Here is a 21174-nt window from a genome sequence, read left to right on the forward strand (position 1 = left end):
TCAAGAACACTACAAAGATCAAGCACTCCAGTGGAGTCTCTAAACGATTTCTGGATCACCGGGTCCTGGTATCTTGACACGAGTTGCTCTACTGTAGCAATGGCTGCCTGTTGTATGGCGACATACTTGTTCGGTAAGAGCGAGAGGATGGACGGCCAACTGAACTGTGGGTCCTGGGCTATTACTGATGCACGCGCTGGATCCGCTGTTAGGTTGCTGATTATCTAGAAAGTGATTTTAATACGAAACTTACGTCGTAGGTTAATGCTCACAATTACTTATGAAATAAACGCTCATGGTCCTCGATTCATCGATTCGGTGAAGGAAAATATCGTGATGAATCCTTCATATCGAAGAGGGTTCACAGCCTTCGGAAAACGTTTAAAGTCTCCATCCCGCATTGGGCGTTGCGGAGTAAGGGCTGAAACCCCCGCCTGAGAATACATAATTGCGTTGATGATGATCCTTGATAGAGATATTAGTTTTAGATAGGTATCTGGCGATTTTTAAACTTAGAGGTATCTATATCAAAAGTACACTTTTCTTAATCACAATGAATCAGAATAGTTGGCGAAATGTTATTTGCAGCAATTCGTCTTATCGCTTCATCTTTAGAACACAATAGGATAAAAGAGTGAGCAGTCTGGGTAACGCACGTGTATAGAGTACAAACAACTAGTTTAAGCACTTTTACGCATTGGCACTTAATTTTAAACTTGATAATCTGTATGCGGAACTAACTTTGTTGGATTAGTAAGAAAAGACTCGGCAGTCGGTATTTTACGAAGTACTTACTGAAAAACAGCGCTGCACGGTACCACCGTCGTTTCAGTATAAGCTGAGCCTATGCCTTTTGTCTCAATTTACTCTTACTGTTAACTTCTTTGCTATGTATAATTTTTAATTTTTTAAATGTTATGACAATAAAGTATGTATTTATTTTATTTATTAATTAAATCCGATAACCGATATCGTTCTGACGCGTCACGACACAACACGTCAGATAAATGTAAATCCGGCTTTATTCTTTTTTATTCAGAGCAGTTACTTACCTGTAAACTATTCATCTGGACGTCAGGGTCAGGGCAATTTTTCATTCTGTTGAATATAACGCTTAAAATATTAGCAGCGAGCAACTGCTCGCAGCCATTTAGCTCTTTTGTCACTTCCGACAAAATCAGAGATGCAAATTCCAATATGAAAATATCTTCCATCTGAAAAAAGACAGAATTGCACATTGCAGGTCCAGAATTCATTTTGCTTTTAAATGACACATGTAATATGCAGAACTTAGCAGTAAAAGCGAGCATTTATTCCATTCTACCGACGTCCTTAGTAGAAGCTAACCCCGTAGAGATATTACAAAATATAGGTACATATTGTTATCTCGATTGTTATGGCATAGAATTGCTGTTTTAATATAACGTACCAAAATTATTTTCAAACTTTTAGCTTTCATCGAAATATTTTTTTTATAACATCAAGTGACGGGACGAACAAGATGTGCACCTGATGGTAAGCTACACGCCTGTCTAAAACTGTTGCAGTGCCTTTAAATCGCAAAGATGTGAGGGGCACTGCCGCTAAGCCAGTCACCTCGAGATGCAAGGTGACAAGTCCCATGTAATTTCATGCTCACATTATTACTTGGCGGCAGAAATGCGTAAGGCAGTACTTCCCCGGATTAACTCTTTCACAATGAGCTCTACTGCTACTAAACCATCTATGCTTATTAATCGTAAATAGAAAAGTAGTGTAGAATACGGATGGAGACACTTCGATACAGTTTTGGTATAACATCAATTAGAAAGATATGGTGGCAATAAATATTGTAGTCGTACCGTACAAAACAAAGAAACGATTCTTCTCAAACTCTCTGGATCCTCCAGCACCTGTTCACGGCCACGTGGCAAATGGCAGAGTAGAGCCAAGTTTTTGAGCGCACATCTCCGTATACTCAACTCGTTATGACCGATATGCGGCAAGATATACTGTATCGCGTCCAAGTCTAACAGAAGTTGGCAATTTGACGGTTCCTTATTTCTCTTGTCTTGTTTAGCAAACTGTGCGATTGCTAGAAGAGTCTGTTTTCGCAATAAACAAAAAAAAAAGAAAAAACAAGGTATTTGAGGGGGTAACCTATCACAAAGTCGAAAATTTTTTGTCCGAAATAACATTTGTTCGAATTTTCATTACACCGAAAACCGAATTATAACGAAATTGTTGTTCTTTTAGGATATGTTCGATGTTTATCGTAAAGACACGATTAGGTTCAGTTAGATTAGGTTGAGTTAGGTTTAAAAGAAAAAACATTTTCCTCTCAAAATTACTTTCGAGGTTATGACATTTCGAGCAAACGTTCTTTCTGGAAAATGAAGGAAATGTCATTTCGGATTAATGATAGGTAACTATTTGATGGTAGTGACGAGCAGAATGCTGGTGATGGGCTTATTATTGAACATTTGTATTAGCCAAATTCCGTCATGCAGTGACTTTTGTTGAGCAAATCTTCTACCTACAGAGGAATAAGCAATAAAATGGAGTGCATTTAGTAACAAGTCCATTTAATCAACGACAATGGTAGCCAAGATTCTTACACGGCTATTACAAAGTACAGTCGCACTTACTTTAGTCGCTGACCATACATAAAACACTGAACTGTGATGGCTGCATCATCGTTAGAGCAACTTTCAAAATGAAGTAAAGTAACCATTCACAATAAAAGCTGCGGAAGAATAAAGTTCTTTTACATTACGTAATATCTCCGGCTCCTCGGACTTCAGTAGCAAGACTGCGCTATGAGCAGACTCTGGAGTTATGTCGTACTGATGCGGACCCAAATCCACGTTAGCCTTCAGCGATTGCGCCATAATCATGAACTATTGTTAAATTATTGTTTAGACGATTATTATTATATTTTATTTATTTTTAAAACATTACTTAAATAGCCTCAGTAAACGTTAACGTTAGCTTGAAGAAGAGAAGCAAGTCTTATTCATGTTAAATTATTATTTTTTCTCAATGGTGGCCACTTTGGGGTCAAAAACTTTGTAATTGACGCATTTGTTGCCTTAAACCAGAAGGAACAGAAAAAACACGAAACAAAACGTCTGTTTTGGCTGAATGTACCAAGGTGTCAATTAATGTTATCTTTTTCTTAATGAGAACAAAAAGTCATAGATAAGAGCTTTATCATCTTAGAGAATGGAAGAGATAGAGACACCGGAGGCGATCGATGAGATGAAGAGAGCACGCAGCGACATCGCCGCTGTCGCTTGGCGATTTGAAAACGATGCGAATTCTACAGGAATCACCCTTTTCTTACCTTATCGCAGCGTATTACAAAATTGCCCGACTGACCGCGCGCGCGCAGTAGACTCGTAAAAATGCATGCAATCGTGACTTCAATATAGTACCTAACCATCGCAAGGGAAGGAAAACACATTCAGAAGGTACTGCAAACAATAACAATGATTAACTTCTACATATTTTAAGTCTATGGGTTTAACACAAAAGTATGGCCGCGATATATTCTTGTTTTAAAATTATACTGCCAAAATTGACAAGGTCTTCAAACACAACCGTCAAGCTTGTAATGTCTACGTACCTATTTTTAGTATAGTTTTATTTAATATTTACCTTTATGCGTAGGAGAAACATATTTGTACGCTCCTTGGGAGTATTAGCTAGGAAATTTAGGGTCTTACAGGAGACATGGATTTTACCGTGGTGGGGAAGTGGGGGATTGGCATCTGCGCCTCTTTGGGCCATGGATTCGGTGGTTTTAGTCATAAAACTGTGTTCCGCCTGCGTTGTTGCTGTCCTGAAGGTACTTATACCGCCTACAATGAAGAGTTTGCACGGAGAAACTGTACTTGTAAGTTCTGTTTGCATAAATTAATAAGTAATGCGAATTAGTTACTTTTATTTATTCCCATTTATAAGCATTTAGGTTTACTTTTGCATTGTAAAAATTCCAGATTCTTGGACCACTGTAGGATAAAAGGCAGGCCACACCGCGAACGAAGCTAAGTTAGCTTAGCTCACGTAGCCAGGGCATCTAGTCACACTTCGGTTCACGACGATCCTGCTAAGCTATGTAAAATATGTCGCCCTTCTACCGCCCTTCACTCCCGCACGTATCCATAGTCACTACTTACTACGTATTTTCTTAGCTTACCTGGCATAGTTGGTTGCATGCAGCTTAGCTTCGTTCGCGGTGTGACTTGCGCTTCGGTCTATTTCCATTAACGGATTTAAGGTACCTACTCCTGAAGTTTAGAAACTCCTTTCTTAGATAACAGGCGCAGGCCACGGCATAGGCCGGGAACTGGCCATGCAGTTCGCAGAGCTAGGCGCAACTGTCGTATGTTGGGACTGCGACGCGCGCAGCAACAATGCTGTGGTTCAGGAGATCCGAAGCAAAGACGGAGACGTGAGTATCTTTGCTGTTGCATTTCACCAAAAACAATTTTAGAAATTTTATTCATTCAGCCCGATGAAAACTGCGCGCTAAAGCTCTGACAGCCCAGTCACTCAATAAGCGTGCGGGCGCAGCCTGTAGCTGCGAGAAACTACCCTTCTCGACCGCTTCATTCTAGGCAGCTATTAGTCATGTAGCTTTCTGCATTATGCTAGGCAGCGTTTTGGTATTTAGATCATTTCAAATGACATGATGCATTTTTTCCAGTGCTTCGGTTACACAGTCGACGTAACAGTGCGCGAGCAAGTCACGGGTCTAGCGGCGTTGATGCGGCGGCAGTTGACTGAAATCTCGATGATTGTCACCAACGCTGGAGCGGCGACATGCGCTCCATTGACGCACCTCCGACCAGAGGCTGTTATGAAACTTATTGAGATCAATTTTCTAGCGCACGTTTGGGTAGGGTTTTGACGTGGCTTTACAAACAGATTCAAGACCTTCCAAGTCCCAAGCCTGCAGTAGTTTTGTTGACCTATTAATAGGGCATTTTTTTTAAATTTAATTGATTTACAAGACAGTAATACATTTTTGTCAATCACAAATTACTAAATATCATTTTGTTTTTAGCTGATACAAGCATTTCTACCAAGTATGATTGAGAGGCGGCGTGGACACATCGTCGCTATTAACTCCAGTGCCGGGCTCATGCCCAGTGCAGACATGGTGCCTTACTGCGCAGCCATGTTTGGTCTCAGAGGTGTGTTTTAAAGATTTGATTACGTTTTCTTAAGGTCTCTTCTTTAACCCTGTTTCTTTTCATTCTTTCTGAAGATTACGCATAAAATGACCTAGTTTGGCATCCGCCAGAGGACCACTCAATGAAACTTTTTCTCTAAATCTAAAAGATTGCAGTCCTTGCACTTGATATTAGTTATAATACGTTTTTGATCAAAAGGTTTTATGGACGCAATAACGGAAGAGTTGAGATTGGACGCGTGGACAAAAAACATTCACACGACATCAGTGTATCTGGCAACGGTGAACACGGGACTGTACCCGTCGCCTACGCATCGCTTCACCTCGTGGTACTCTGAGCTTTCGGCCAAGCAAACTGCTAAGATCATTATTGAAGGTATGATAGAGTTTTCCTTTTGTAAAGTTTTGTCCATTATCAATCGTATGATAGTAATCTGTGAAACATCTTTTTTTTGATTATTAAAATATTCAAACCCACAGAAAGGTACGTAGAAAAGTCCATATATTTATGCATTAAAAGGTACCTAGGACTGAGGTCCTAGTAATAATTTAATAGTTACTTTGCGGATTCATTTCGGGGACTGTGCGCAAAATTTTTCAATTTTGTCCACCCTCCCCGTTTTTCCTTCGGTCGACTAGTACCTAGGTCCGGAGCACTCCATTCTTATGTCGTTGATATTCTACCTATTCGCACTAAGCGCTTTGATTCCCCCTTTCTGATGCGTACGGCAAAGGAATGGATTGCTCTACCGGCTCTAATCTGTATTTCACGAAAAGTACAATTTGGGGCTATTCAAGGCTAGAGTGAAGAGGCATTTTTTAGGCAAACGCGTACCAACTTCGGTCACATCGTCGCTTAACATTAAGTGAGATTGTGGCCTAGCGTGTGTCTATTATATATATTTAAAAAAAATTAATGTTAATAATAACGGAAACGTGCAAAATAGCTGCGCTTGGACTCGGACTTGAGTATGGACTCGCAGGGGTTTTTGGGTAGCTGCAGGGACGAACACGTTCGTCTGCCCCGGTGTGGTGGGGCCAGGGCGTTCGTCTCGCGCGCAGCTAGCGCGTCTTAGTAGCGGTCTAGTTCAGGGCCTGAGGCGAGGAGACGCGCGGGGCACGTGAGTTGCCCTTTAAGTCGGTAGCTATGTCCGGACATTGTCGCAGGATACTGCTATTTGGCATCTCTAGCACTAGCCCGGAGAGCTGAGCTAGACATGTTCCGGTCCCTCCGGTCGCGTAGGAATTTGGGAACTGGAGAGACGCTGTTCATTCGGCGTCGGGAAATGAGCGTGTCTTACAGCTACGCTGCCAATGAGGGGTTTTGGTAGTCGACTTAGAGTCGGCTGCTCAGCGGTGGCAACCGTTAGTCGTGCGGAGCGTGACGGGAAGTGAGCGTGCCTACAGCTCCGGTACCTATGCTACCTGGAAAATAGGGAGGGTAAAACTTTGGAAGAAAGATATGGGACTTTACGACACTCGGCCGAAGAATGAGCTCATTTTTTTTTGTAAAGGACACAGTTGGCCGTTGATGGCCTCCTGATCTGCGCCACCAGATGAGAGGGCGCGCTGAAGGCTCTTAACTCATTAAACTTACTAAACTAAATCTAAGTCGCGGGGCACCCGGACTTCGGCACATCCCGCTACTGGGGACTTCCAGAACGGGCGTGCTGTAGAAGAGAATCCGAATGAGGTCGCTGAGAACGATTGGTCATATATACCCCCACTCTTTAACTTATATTAGAACGATTATTATAAATTATAACGATGGTCACGAATGGATTAATTTTTATGGGAGAGAAAATTAGCTGAGTGAAAAATAATAGGTATCTACTCGACAGAAGCGCAGTTATTTTGCACGATTTAACCTGCACTGGGTTCGCGAAGTAGCAAATTAATTTATTTCCCATTTTCATTGAGGTCCTAGTGATCTGGATAAATTCTGCATAAAAGAGCTTAAACTACCCCATTTTAAACCATCTTAACACCTTGTTATTTTTACAGGAATTCGCAGAAACCATAAGTGCATCAGCATACCTCCGTTCATGACGTCTTTAATTGATATCCATAACCTTATGCCGTACAGAATACGCATCATTCTCACAGATTTCTTCAACTTTGGCAATAGGGGATGGTTTTGTTTTTGCTAAAGGCAGATTCTTATAACAATCTATAGAATTATGACTAATAATTGGCCAAATTATATTGGTCTTATTAATTTCACAAGTTTGATTTTCTTATGTCAATAACTTGCTACAAATGTTCGTTGTTAACTTCACAATGTTTCGGCAAAATTCTTTGTAGGGTAGTTCGTTTTAAACCTTGTATTTATTAGCTGTAGTTGTTTTTAAATGAATACTGCCTTACTATCAGTCACAATGGTGATTTGTAAACAACTTTAGGTGTTATTAAAATAAATCAATTTCTTAATTAATGTAGGTTTTTATTTATTGTAAGGTAATTCCAATATTGACGACCCGGGGCGGTGGCTGAGAAATTCACGTTTTAATTGGTTTTGCAGGGCTAAAAACGCCGTATTGGTAGAATCGTAATATGATTAATTGACAATTCATATTACGAATTGCTTACAATTCATATAACTCAATTAATTCATTTCACAATCAATCAATAGATTAAATGCGTTTTTGTTTGAAAATTCGTAAGATGAATAGTCAATCATATTATGATTGTTCAATAATAACGTTGCAATATACTTTGCAAGTAATTGCTCGCACAACTCATCAGGCGTTATTTCTGAGGGTGATTTTAATTTTTAAGTTTATTTTTTTCGGTGAAAGATTTATTATATTCGCCTTTACAGCTCCTAGATCTGAGTTTCATTTTTCTGCTTAGCTGATCATCTTTACATAATTTAACTGCCTCCGTGGCCGAACGGTTACCATGCCACGCAGAGGTCCCAGGTTCGATTCCCGGGCCGGGAGAAATATTTGTATGGCCTACATTCATTTCTCTCGTGAGTTTGGGTGTAATTTATGGTTGTCTATGTGTGTGTCCATGGCTCCCGCGACACAGGGTTTCCCTAGTGCGGGGCTATGTTGATTGTGAGCGTTATTATTATTGTTATTATATGATTCTGCCAATGCGGCCTTGTAGGCCCCTGGACTGGATGTTAGTACTCCATTTCAGGGACCCTGGTCTGAGACTAGACAATTTGGTGTAGTTGTCTCGCACATTATTATTATCATTAAGTTCTAATTCAAAATCTCTGAATTTCAAATGGCAATTAAACATTGTCAAAAGAATTCAACTCCCTGAGAAGAACGACTAAGAAAATCCAGGGGTTGCTCTTTGTGAATGGATATTAATTTTTCTTGGAAATATGTGAAAGTATGATAAGTTGAGCAACAAGAAAGAACTAAACGAATAACTTATATGATTTTCAGCCATCAAAGCAAAAATAGTTAAAAATCTCTGTTTCTCAATAAATTCAAAATTCGTTTATTGTTTTAAAAGTGGTACAATGGATGGAAAAGTTATATAATGTAATTTCACACTTTTAGTCATTTCTGACATACAATATACAATTATGGTTTTTTAAATCATAATACAATACAATATTTCAAATTAAATGTGCATTAAAGACTAAAGAATGTCAAAAAAGAAGCAATAAAATAAAATAAAATCAATAAGTAGTTTTAAGCCTCGAAAATGGCATATTCAGAATAAGGATATCCACAGACTAATTGAGACATATCTACATGCATAGGTCGATGCTCCTGGTCAGCGTTTCCCTTTTTTTTTTTTTTTTTTTACGGGGGGGAAATCTTTATGGATACCCCTGAGCCCAGGGAGACTCAGGGGTTATGTGGGGACTCTCCCTACACACTGGAAGGCCTACCCCACTAAAACCCCCCCGGGTTTCCCTCTCGCCGGTTGAGTCGGCGCCGTGGGATCAGTGAATATTCACCACGACGCCGCCCGGAAAGGTCAGCGTTTCCCTCCCATAAATGAAAAAAAAAATTAAAAAATGGAAAAGGAAGTACTTATGTACATTTGTCTGGCAAAGGTTATCCAAGTAGTACACATTAAGCTGACTGGCTAAGAAATGAACTACACAGTAAACGAAATAAATCACAATGTTGTATTGTTTCACAATGAATTTTATTATAAAATTATTGTGAAGTAGGTATTCCCTGTGTTTTTTTTTTATGATACCAGGTGATGGAACGAACAAGTCGTGCACCAACGCCTGTCCATAACAGTTCTGCCGTCCTTATCGACGTAATAGACATTTTTTTAGCGAAATTCAGTTAACATATGAATTTTTGAACCGAGTTGTACAACCCCCTATAGGCGGTTTTTTTTATAATTCGTTGGTCCAGATGAACATGGTGTTATCTCATAAACACAGATTTTTCAGAAGAGCAATTTTAAAGTTTCTTCTAGCATTACTTCGACCACTATTTCGTCATTTGGTTCTCCTCACCCATACGTATCTAAAGCTATATAGATTTTAAGACTTTCGTGGTTATTCACTAAATGATTATCACTAGTATCAGGTTTCTTACCACGGTATGACTTCTTTTTATGTTCCCGATATTTCGGAACGGTTGCACGCTCCATGCGCACGGGTTGACTCTATCTATATATAAATATGGGGAAAATAAAAAGAAGTCATACCGTGGTAAGAAACGTATCTAAAGCTTACAAATTTAACAGTATTTTCGAATAGTTATTTCTTATTCTTATTAAATTCCGTGGTTTTGACAAAATCCTGAAATTGTGTTCAGCGAGGTTTGTAATATTAGCCTTTTGAACATAAAATTGTGATTCAGAGTTTTAACTAAACTATTCATGCTTAACACCATAGATTTTAGTTACTACATTTTAGTACTTGAAATGAACGAAGGAATCATCTCAGATTACAAAACAATAGGAATAATAAATTAAATATTTAATTCAATTAATAGCGACTTCTCTAGCCAGGGTTGATAGCTGTAAAGGTATCTAACTGGGTGACGAAATACTTTCATAGATTTCTCATAGATGGCGCTACGGCTAAAAAGGCGTTGATAACCAAATACAAAGAAGCACACAGAAAAATTCGTGAGGTCCGCTTGGTTCGTCCCGTTGCTTAGTTGGCATAACGTCTGGCATGGTTTGGTAGGAGACGTCGGTTCAAATCTGGCCAGATCGAAGGAATTTTTTCTAAGTGTTCGATCTTTGTATTAATAACTATAACAAAATAGGAATAATATTCTATTCATTAAAACTTTGTGGAACATAGTAGTATCTTAAAAAATTATACTATAGACTAAAACCATATTAAATGGAAAAAATATCCCAAAAAAAGGTATTACCTTGAAATAATCGTCGTTTTAGAAATAAATATTTTAAAAATACACTTGCCTTATAATGAACACATGCTGTTTTAATTTTAATACCCTTTTCAACGAACGACGTTTTGAAGACTACAGTTTCGTGTGTAATACTTAATACGACTGTGTTACTCAATGTTTGGGGCCAAAACGTGCAAAAAGTTCACAGATACTACCCTGCCTTCCGCGTTTCACGTCCGATCGTTATAAGACCTTTTTCATTAGAAAGATCTCGAATTTTTTAATAGGACTGCATTTTAAAATAAAAAGTCCACATTTTTGAGTTGAAACCATGTTCTTCCAAGGCGACGATATCTTATTTAGTTTCAGTTTTATTATGATTATTAATACAAATATCAAATGGAAAAAAACAATTCTTTGACCTGATAGGACTTGAACACATGATCACGCTGTTTATAAATATAAACGATTGAAAATTTTACGAAGAAGTGCCAACGCCTGCCCATATTATTATGGCAATAGTGCACTAAAAACTTTTGCTTTTTTAATTTAATCAGGCACTTCGTAAAATTTTCAATCGCTTATATTTTTTTGACCAATGTAGATAAGAAGCGTACACTTTTAATTAGTGAAAGTAGCAAATGGGTAGCAATTATTGGTAATACATACTTCTGGAAAATCTGCTCCCTTCATGCTGAACAAAGTGGCGACCAGCCATCTTGATATCAGAATGGCTGGTCAATTATTTTTTTTAATTTCTCTTCTTGATATATTCAAAAGTAGCAATTGTCTCGAAAAGGTAGCAATTCTTGAATATACACTCAGAATAAACAAAAAGCCATCCTGGGGGTCACTGACAAGTTGATCCTGCTCAACTTTACGTAGTCACTTGTTACTTTATGAATATAAATCATGTTAATAAAGTAATGATACTTCAATTCTGGCTACCCAGCTGAACTATGTGACTCTAATGGAGTGGTTTAATTAGTTTTCAAGGACATATTAGAAAGTTTACACACATCTATGCACTTCCAATTTATAGCTGTTCACATTCTGACCGCACCGTTCACACATTGCTGTTTCAATATGTTCCAAAATGTGTTCATCTCTTTTCTTGACATCTGCAAAACTTTTTTGGCATATTTTACACTTGTGACTATTGCCATGTTGTAAAACATGTCGCATTAGTGAAGTACGCGTTATGAAGCTTCGCCCACATGTTTCGCAAAGATGACGTTCTGGTTCTGGTTTAGCTGTGTGCTTTTGGACATGGAGATAAATTTCCTTGTGATCTGGAGATGTATAACCGCAAATTTTGCACCTGGGAAAAAAAGAATATGTTAATAAGAAAAACATTGATTGTCTTATTTTATTGGACATTATTTTTAACCGACTTCAAAAAAAGGAGGAGGTTCTCAATTCGAGTGTATATTTTTTTTTATGATTGATAACTCTTTGATGATTTGTGAACCAATCTTGATGATTCTTTTTTTAATTAAATTTTTATTGAATTGATATTCAATTATTTTTTGTGAAATTACTCCACTAGTATGTTATAATTATTAATACAAAGATCGAACACTCAGAAAAAGCACTCAGAAAAAATTCCTTCGATTCTTTTTTTGTTAGAAAGAGGGTACCTCAGTAGTAGTCCCATTTAAATTTGAAAAAAATATTCCTCTAAGGGTGGCAAACTAGGGGATGAATCCAGTTAAAAAAAAACTTGGCAAATAGATATAATTCCCTGATCTTTTGAGGTCGGTTTTTTAGTAGCCTGTACTGAGATTAGGGTTTATATTTTTAGTATCCTTTCTATGGAGTGAATAGAATAATAATTATTTTTAATTTTAGCAATGTATAAGGTGCTAAATAAAAAAATAACTCATATTTTACCTATAGAGTAAATCTTCTGCCAATTTATGATCCTCCTTCCTATGCTTTGCCAAAACCTCGTTCCCAACAAATTTATGTCCACAAACATCACAGACTCTCTCTTCCATCTTCAATACATGTTCCTTTGCATGTTTGTACAATTGAAATCGTTCTTTGAAGGTTTCGTTACACTGCTTACATCTGTAGATACATCCTAAAGTAGTGCCATAGTCAACATGACATACTCTATGATGTTGTGTTAATGTTTCCTTTGATGTAAACTGTTTGCCGCAGTTACAGGTTAGAGGTAAGTTATGGGTTATTGAATGCTGTTGCATTTTTTGTTTAGAATCAAAAAGTATATTGCAATGAATGCACATTCTTAGAGCTATGTCGCACGTACTGAAATGTTGTGAAAGTTTCTGTATGTTATCAAACTTTGCCTTACAGGCAAAACATATACTTGAAGTTTTTTCTGTTTTGGGGTTATTTTTCTTAGGTTCAGTCTCTTTCATAAGAATTTCCTTAACAATATCTACCTCTGAATCTAGTACATCAATTTTCATCTTCATTTTCGAGGTTTTTGACTTAGGTATAGGCTCTTTCTTCTGTGGACTAGGTTGTTTATTCGACTTTATACCATTGGTGACTTTAATAACTGTATCCATTGAGTTTTCTTGATTTCTGTCTAACATATTGACTATGGACGGTATGTCTTCTTTACCTAAGTTGTTAAGGTATTCCTCGATATTTGCAGTGTTGTTTAGGAATTCTAGAAGCGAGTCTGAGTTGTATTCAGAGTCCGGTAAAGGTTGAATAGGAGTTTTTGTTTCGGTTGATTTTTTCGACTTCTCCTGTAGAGAAGATTCTAGCCAGTCTAGTGAGCAGCGAGCGTGGAGTTGGAAGTTGTAGAAATCACTCAGTCGAGACACGCACGTCACGCACATTTCTTTTGGCAGTACATCAGTTTCCGACACAGACATTGCAAGGCATGATTTCATGTGTAAATGAATGTTACTGTCACCTAATATTGGGACACGCTCTGATTCCACGTCCAAGCATATTCTGCAGCAGTTAGGAATGTTTTCACTCATTTTACAAGCTATTATAGGGCACATTCGCTTAAAAGAACAGTAAAACAGCAAAACCGCCGTATTCTGCGTGCCGTTTGTTATGACAGCTGACAGCGGCTGTCAAATGGTCACGAAAACGAATTTTTTTAAAAAGATCGCTTTGAAGATTTACGCCGGTGTAATGTGAGTTCGCTACGAAAGAGATAAATGATTTTGAAATGCGTATGACACTATTTCTGCTATGAAAATAAACATGCAAAAAAACTTTCTACACAAGCACAAAATCTCTGCAAGTTTGTCCCGGGGCGAGGCGAATCTCTTTATCAAAATATAAACAAACAACTTCCAAGGCTGTTCAGCGTGTTATATTCAGTTCAGTGGGCACCACATAACGCAACAGCAACTAACCGTGACAGGTGATATCCAATATTTTTCATAGTCACTTCGATAACTCCATTGAAATCGGAGCGCATGAAGCTTGGTTGAAAATTGAAAAACAATGAGCTCCAAAGACGAAGATGGTCCTAAATTGGAGGCTCAAGAATCCCTACTATACTCCTCACGGCATGGGGAACTTTCTGTTGTCAAAGCTCTTCTGGAAGCGAGGAAAGAGGGGAAAATCACACTGGACATAAATTGCAAAGGTATGTGCATAAAGTCAAGGATATTTGCATTATTAATAGACCTTTAGTCGGTTTTTCTACGTATTATGTATATTTTAACACTTTGTAATTAACCGAACGTAATTGCAATTAATACGAGAGTTTAAAAGAGTGATGCCAGGAACATACCAAATGGAAGTAGAAATAAATTGAACAGCACAAAATTCTATGTGACCAGATTTAATTATGAGTGCAATTAAACATACATTTTTGGAAGATATTAGTTTTTTAATTGCATATTTATTACAGACTTGGAAGGAAGTTGTAAAGCAAAAATTCATAACAACTATCTTCAATCTTATAAATTTTAAACCCACTAACTATGTTTCAACTTCAGAATTTTGTGATATGTAAACAATCATTCTGAATCTGATTGACTTGAATGCTAGGTAATGGCCCCTGAGAGTGCAGCTCTGAACTACAACTAGTTTTTTCTCAAATGTTCGTAAATTTTAGGGCAAAGCAAGAGTAACCTTGGCTGGACCCCTTTGCACTTGGCATCATACTTTGGCCATGTGGACGTGGTGGAAGCCCTTCTGGATGCGGGTGCCAATGTTGACGAGGTCAATGAGACTGGAGATACTGCTTTGCATAAGGCTTCGTTTATTGGGAATGAGGTATACACTATTTGTCACTCATTCATTATGTACCGTCATAATTTTGTAATTTGCATTACAAGTCATGAAAGGTAACATTTTTCTGATACTGGAGATAATAATATTATAAGATAAGATAATCGAGAATATACATCATGTTTGATGGATAATGATCCATCAAACATGACGTATACTCTCCATTATAGTCTCCGCCATTATGGTGTTTTTTATGATCCCTAAGATTTAATTCTGAACTATTTTCTGTTTTTAGTTGATATTAATGACTTACTTAGACTATTCACAGACTATGACTTATCACATTTTCATTTTTCAATGTATGAACTGCCTCTGTGGCCGAACGGTTACTCTGTCACGCAGAGGTCCTGGATTTGATTCCCGGACCAGTAGAATTATTTTAATACCCTATATTTATTTCTCTTGTGAGTTTGGGTGTAATTTGTGGTTGTCCATGGCACACGCGGTACAGGGTTTCCGCCTAGTGCGTGACTACGAGTGTGTACGTAATTATTATCATAGTCAAGAATAAGATGCCGCTGAGAGATATTCATAATTAGCTATTTGTGATGTTTATAAAACAAAACCTCCATTTTTATTTTTTGTATCAATGAATATAGCGCTTCACACATCACCATCCTACTGCATAGCATGGTGGAAACTATGTTGATTTATATTTCCAGGAACTAGTAATACTTTTACTGAACTACAAAGCAGATGTGAATATAATGAATGGCGAGGGCCGCACCGCATGCGACGTATGCAAAACACGAGATGTGCAAAGGTTACTAGAGGCTGCGCAAAGGGCGGAACGGCAACAGAGGGAACGTAGACTTCTCAATGCTGCCAAAGATGGACATATTGAGGAGATACAGGAACTGGTGAGCAGCTATTACACACCATATGGCTAAAAATTACATATGTGTAGGCAATGAAGGCTATTTTTCCAGATTTAAATCGCATTTATTTGTTTTTCCAACAAACCAACATTTTGGGCCCTTTACAGGTCTCATGGTCACGGTTGACTGAGTTGGTACAGTCATCTACCGTCTGTTTAATATTAATTGCAAACCACCGTATTTTTTCATTATAGTTACAGAAGTTATTATAGAAATACCTTATTTTTAATTTTACAAAGATACATTCCAATTAATGGTACATTATGTTTTATAAATTATTTCATTTTAACAATATTAATTTTTATTAAGTTAAATTTATTATTAATTAATAATCGAAATTAGAATAAATTACATACGTAGTTTATATAGATAATTTAGGCTTTTTTCAAATGCGGTAGCACCACTCTGGATAGAATCAACGCCCTCCAATTGCTTCCGAGTCCCCTACCACCCTGGGGGGCTGTAGGGACCGCTTTGGTAAATTATACTTTAGATCCTTCTTTATAGCAATTTAACTAAGGAAAGATTGAAACATTCCAGTTGAGCTCTCCAAACCCGCCGAACATCAACTGCGTGGACGCCTTGGGCAACTCGTGTCTTCACTGCGTGGCGTACCGTGGTCATGCGAGGGTTGCGGTGCTACTTCTACAGAACGGGATCGATACTACGCTCAGGAATAATAATGGTTAGTTACCCTGTCAGAGGGCGCAGTACCTCTTATCACAAAGACTATTCCTACATTGATTTCAACAACGATACGATGAACAGAGGGATTTTTTTAAAATTTATTTATAGCCTTTATTGCTTTTAACTTACTAACTTATCTAACACATTGTATGACATGCGTACTTATTATATTTTACTTATTTATTATTACTCAATTTGTTGACTCAGTACCTTCAGCTTGTCCTGGGACATAGGCCTCTTCCAGAGATTTCAATTTTTCCCTATCTTTTACTGTTTGCCTCCATGTTCCTCCAGCAACATATTTAAAATCGTCTTCCCATCTAAAGTATGGTCTCCCTTTCTTCCTTTTTCCCTCTCTTGGGTACCATTCCACAATATCCCTTGTCCACTTATCAATTTTTTCCCTCATTATGTGTGTATGTGTATGTCCAACGCCATTTTTGCTGTTTTATTATGTGTGTGACTTTTTTGGTCTTTTATTTATTTTATTATCTACTTTATCTTTCAATTGTATGTTGAGCACACTTCTTTCCATACTATTCTGACAAACATCAAGTTTTTGTAATGTTTTTTAGTAAGTGACCATGTGTGGCATCCGTATGTGGTCACCAGTACAATGCACATATTTATTACTTTGAATTTGTATTTTGTATCAATTTCTTTTGATTTCAGGACTTCTTTGAGTGACCAGAATTTCCTCCACGAATTTGTGACTCTTTCAATTTCTTTGTCTGTTTGGTCCTTTGTGGATATTATTTGGCCCAAGTATTCGTATTCGTCCACATATTCAATTATATTTCTAGTTATTGCAACCTGTTCTTTAATTTGTTTGTCATCAATTTCGTTTTACTGGTGTTCATAGTGACTCCCTATTTTTACTTTTTTGCTTTCCATGTCCAATTCTCGAAGCATACTTTGTAGCATTTTTGGGTTTTTGGCCAAGAGTATAAGTTCATCTGCGAATTTCAAGTGGTTAAGGGGTACTCAATCTATACTCAAACCATATTCCTCCCAATCCAAATATCTAAATGTAATTTCCAAGACAGCAACGAATATTTTGGGCGGTGCAGGATCTCTCTGGCGGACATCATTTCTTACTCATTAAATTTTTCTATTATTTGTTTTATTACAAGAATATGATCTATGGTTGAGAAGTTCTTTTGGTACCCAGGTTGTTCTCAAGGCTGATTTTCGTCAAGAGCCTGTGTCACGCGTGCCAATATTAATTTTGAGAAAACTTTGTATATGTTAGTCATTAGACTAATGGGCCGGTAATTATTTATCTGGGTTTTGTCGCCTTTTTTGTGAAGAAGAGTGATTGTGGTCTTGGTCCATTGGTCTGGAATGACCTCTTTATCTAAACTGTCCTTAAACAGATCTGTCAGATAGTCTGGTATAGCATAAGTAATGTTATCCCCTCCAGGAGCTGTATTATTTTTTTGAGTTAAAACAGTCTTTTGTACTTCGATCTTAAGGAACATGGGGACGGTTTCTCCGATGTCTTCCAACTTCACCATATCTACATTGTTTGTCTCATTGTCGTCGTAAAGACCTTTGTAAAATTTAGTAGCAATGTCCATAATATTCAGGCGCTTCGTGATTTGTATTTGTTTGTTGTCTTTAAAAGATGGTATCCATGTTTGTCTCAAAGGAGAAGGGTCAGATTTGACCCAGTCCCGGCGCAAAAGAAATATTTTGCTTATATTAGGTAAGTAAGCTGTACAGGTTTTATTTTTAGTAGTTGTTCTTATTTTTCGTTGTTCAGTGGCTAAAAAAGATTTTTGAAAGTTTTTCATTTGAATTTAATATACATAATCACATCCACCTGTCATTATTAGAATGTGTATGACTAAAAATTTATTTCTATGCTAATAGACCAACTGTCAAACTCAGAATAAAGAATACAAAACCCAATTAGTCATCATTAGAACGTCGTAACATCACAATTCAGACATTTTTAGCTAGAATTGTACCTACTTTCACAATCTATAAAAATCGATAAAAAAGTCGACAACAATTACATGACTATTTAAAAATTTACGAAAACTAGCAATCCTGCAAATGTCATTTTACTCCATCTCCCAAAGAGACAGACTATATTGGAGTATTTTCACAAAAAAAAAACTTCAATATAATGGTAGAATAAATACTTATTTATTACCTATTCAATAAAATATGTGACAAGAATGTGTCCACATATAATGACTTTATTAAGGACAGACAGTTAGATATATTTAATTCTAAGTTTCACGTATTTAAAAAGTCCGGTTCAGATCAGATGTCCTCAAGTCGTTGAGTTAAACTATAAAAATGAAAATAATAATAATTTCATTTTAAGACTTTCTTTTTTGTATTTTCTTTTATATATTTGTACCAAAATAAATTTTGCAATTTACAATTAATTGACAGTAACTTTTCTACACATGCCGCACGTACACGCTCCTGGTTGGCATTCTGGTTCAAATCTAATTTTAAACAAATTAATGTCTTAATCTAATTTGGATGTCGACTGTTGTGTTCGCCTAATAAATAAAAAAAAGTATTAAAAAAATAAATATGGTTTCAAATTTGTTTAGGTCAACTGGCAATCGACCTTGCGAAGGATAATGAGATCCGTGAGGTGTTAAGCGTTAGGCCAGTGCAGCGGCTGCAGCGCACCGCGGCACGGTTCGAGGGCCCGCTGCTGAAGAGATCACGGTTCCTCGGATGGAGACCGGTTTGGGTTAGCCACTTATTGTATTGCTTCTTCTACAGAATACAGGCTAAGAGTAAGGCTAATAACAGGTTTTCGTCGTTAAATGTCGTTAAATAATATTAAACAAAATGTTATCGGTAAGTACTTTTAACATTAGTAAAAAATAAATGAACGAGATAACATTAGTTTTAGATGCCGAAGTCACAAAACACACAGTCTCGTTTAGTGTTAAATGTTTTTTAATTTCAATGGCTTCTCGCAGCATCCTGGGTAATTAACGAACTTGGGGACGTGGGGTTTGTCGTACTTGATTGAATATGTAGGTTTATCTATGACATGCTCACAGATTTGCAGACTTTGACGTAGTTGTAATTTGGGGAAAATTTAATTACAAATATAAAATGCTTTATTTCTCTCAGAAAGGTCAATAAGTAGTTACATTTTATATATAATAACAAGTTTCTTAGTGAGAGCTGGAGTCTGTACTAGGTTGGGGACCTACCTGGTGTTAGAGACCACCAGGCTTACTCCCTCTAGCTATATAAGGAATGTAACATCATTTAAAAAAATACAATCATATTACAAAATGAAGCATAGCTTAACAGGAAACAATGTATGTGTGTTAGTGTGCGCGAGTGTGTGTGCGTGAGCGAGTGTAAGTATGCTGCGTGCGTGTGTGCGTGCGAGTGTGTGTGTGTGTGCATTAAGATGTTAACACAACTGCGACCGCAGTTATTTTTATATTATTCTTACAATTTTCATATTATTATAAAACTGACTCTGGGTCTCAAGCCCAGTGGCCGCCATACAGGAAATAATGACATAACAAGTGTGAAGAAAAATTGGCATTAAATTTAAATTTAAATAAGTATATTTAAAAAATACACAAAGTTTTTTTTACACGTCATAAATTAAAAATATTAAAATTAAAAATGAATTCAAATCCATTTTATATAACGTTGTAAGAAATATAATTGCGTTAGTGTAGCACCAAATTAATGTTTTAAGAAAGTGTTAAATCAATCACTTTAGAAAAAATATAGAGTATAATTGAGGATATACACTGATTAGTACATGGTGTGAAAACGTTAGGAAAAAAAACACAAACTTACCTCGAAATTTTACAAAAAACAAACCGCTGTATTCAATACGTACTTTACATTACCTATGATTTTATTTATATCAGTTGAAGTAAATAGATAATTATAATAATCTATTTGATAAGTATAGTATATACATTTTTTAAACGGCCTTAATTTAGTTTGAAAAAAAAATCTGAAATAAAGCCCCTGCCGCTCGACCCCTGCAATAGAATCGATTCAGTACGGGAAATAATTTAATTTGAACTGAAGTAGTATCTAATCTTAACTTTAGTAGCAGTAGAGCTCCTTGAGAAAGAGTTCGTCCAGGGAAGTACTGCCACCTTACCTATTTCTGTCGCCAAGCAGTAATGTCCGCGTTAATGTGTTCCGGTTTTGAAGGGCAAGGGTGCTGGTGAAATTACAGGTACTTGTCAACTTACAACTTACGTGGCCCCTCAGATCTTTGCATAGGCCTATGGACAGGCGTGTAGCTTACTTATAAAAAAAATGCACCGACGCGAGAGTTGAAGTGATGTTAAATACGGGCAGGCGGTGTTGCAACGCGGCGTGCTGCTATACTACGGGTCTCGGGCAGAGGCAGCACGCGAAGGCAGCCGCTGGCGCGGGCGCAAGTATCTGGACGCGGCCAAGCTGACGGCCCCCGACGGCGAGCCCGCGCTGCTTGTCATCAACTTCAGCGACGGCGACACCAACCGTCTGGCCGTGCCGCAGGGCGACAGGGATGTCGCCGCCTGCCGACAGGTCTGACGCTTGCCGCTGCCATACTCTATCATAAGTACTAATAACTGGTATGACCAAGTTGAAGAAATACCTTAGTAGTCCTTTTTTTTAGTTTCTGGACATTGTAATTTGTGGATATTGTAAAAACGAATGCTTTTTTTTGCTTTTGAAGCGATTTTAAATTCGATTTTCTAAACATGACTTAATAGTGTAGTTAGTGGTGCAGAAAATCCCTATCTATAATTATGAAGATGTATATTCTCTCCGATAATTGTCATGATAATTTAGCATTTTCATATCCTCAAGCTCGGAGACGCCCTTAGAGGGTTATGTGGGACTGGCCGAGGCAGACACCCGGCTCAAACCGTCTGTT

At 37.4% G+C, this 21174-nt stretch overlaps 4 protein-coding genes across 4 annotated transcripts in view; 2 read left to right on the top strand and 2 right to left on the bottom strand.

The window, feature by feature from the left end:
• The window catches only part of LOC113229908, a 19533-nt gene extending 16132 nt beyond the window's left edge, over positions 1-3401 (bottom strand). The window contains exons 1-5 of the mRNA XM_026463600.1: positions 3326-3401; positions 2751-2879; positions 1842-2084; positions 1053-1214; positions 9-224 (exon numbers count right to left, since the gene is read on the bottom strand). Of these exons, the coding sequence (XP_026319385.1) occupies positions 9-224; positions 1053-1214; positions 1842-2084; positions 2751-2876 (747 nt within the window). The 5' untranslated portion in view covers positions 2877-2879; positions 3326-3401. The remainder of the gene's footprint in view (positions 1-8; positions 225-1052; positions 1215-1841; positions 2085-2750; positions 2880-3325) is intronic.
• Positions 3402-3568: 167 nt separating this feature from the next.
• On the top strand, positions 3569-7646 carry LOC113230466 (17-beta-hydroxysteroid dehydrogenase 13-like). The gene is made up of 6 exons (XM_026464410.1): positions 3569-3877; positions 4298-4435; positions 4691-4882; positions 5051-5180; positions 5379-5555; positions 7184-7646. The coding sequence occupies exons 1-6, from the start codon at positions 3644-3646 to the stop codon at positions 7327-7329; spliced, it is 1017 nt and encodes a 338-aa protein (XP_026320195.1). The 5' UTR covers positions 3569-3643; the 3' UTR covers positions 7330-7646.
• A 3810-nt stretch (positions 7647-11456) lies between these two features.
• LOC113230486 (zinc finger protein 708-like) lies at positions 11457-13461 on the bottom strand. Its single transcript, XM_026464437.1, has 2 exons — positions 12373-13461; positions 11457-11800 (listed from the first exon to the last, which is right to left on the bottom strand). Exons 1-2 carry the CDS (start codon positions 13443-13445, stop codon positions 11491-11493), a joined length of 1383 nt encoding a protein of 460 aa, XP_026320222.1. The 5' UTR covers positions 13446-13461; the 3' UTR covers positions 11457-11490.
• Positions 13462-13726: 265 nt separating this feature from the next.
• LOC113229910 (oxysterol-binding protein-related protein 1-like) overlaps positions 13727-21174 on the top strand; it is a 38728-nt gene continuing 31280 nt past the window's right edge. The window contains exons 1-6 of the mRNA XM_026463602.1: positions 13727-14068; positions 14543-14703; positions 15381-15578; positions 16137-16281; positions 18860-19005; positions 20610-20822. Coding sequence (XP_026319387.1) covers positions 13924-14068; positions 14543-14703; positions 15381-15578; positions 16137-16281; positions 18860-19005; positions 20610-20822 — 1008 coding nt within the window. The 5' untranslated portion in view covers positions 13727-13923. The remainder of the gene's footprint in view (positions 14069-14542; positions 14704-15380; positions 15579-16136; positions 16282-18859; positions 19006-20609; positions 20823-21174) is intronic.

Source organism: Hyposmocoma kahamanoa, unplaced genomic scaffold (genome assembly GCF_003589595.1).
Source record: "Hyposmocoma kahamanoa isolate Upper Pololo Valley unplaced genomic scaffold, ASM358959v1 63, whole genome shotgun sequence".
Classification (NCBI taxonomy): Eukaryota; Metazoa; Arthropoda; class Insecta; order Lepidoptera; family Cosmopterigidae; genus Hyposmocoma; species Hyposmocoma kahamanoa.

Bases quoted from the DNA above. Each gene is read 5' to 3' on its own strand.
- LOC113230466 (XM_026464410.1), top strand. From the start codon at position 3,644: ATGCGTAGGAGAAACATATTTGTACGCTCCTTGGGAGTATTAGCTAGG. The intron at 3,878-4,297 runs GTAAGTTCTGTT...CTCCTTTCTTAG, and splicing joins TGCACGGAGAAACTGTACTT to ATAACAGGCGCAGGCCACGG. The intron at 4,436-4,690 runs GTGAGTATCTTT...CATTTTTTCCAG, and splicing joins TCCGAAGCAAAGACGGAGAC to TGCTTCGGTTACACAGTCGA.
- LOC113230486 (XM_026464437.1), bottom strand. From the start codon at position 13,445: ATGAGTGAAAACATTCCTAACTGCTGCAGAATATGCTTGGACGTGGAA. The intron at 11,801-12,372 runs GTAAAATATGAG...TTTTTTTCCCAG, and splicing joins GCAGAAGATTTACTCTATAG to GTGCAAAATTTGCGGTTATA.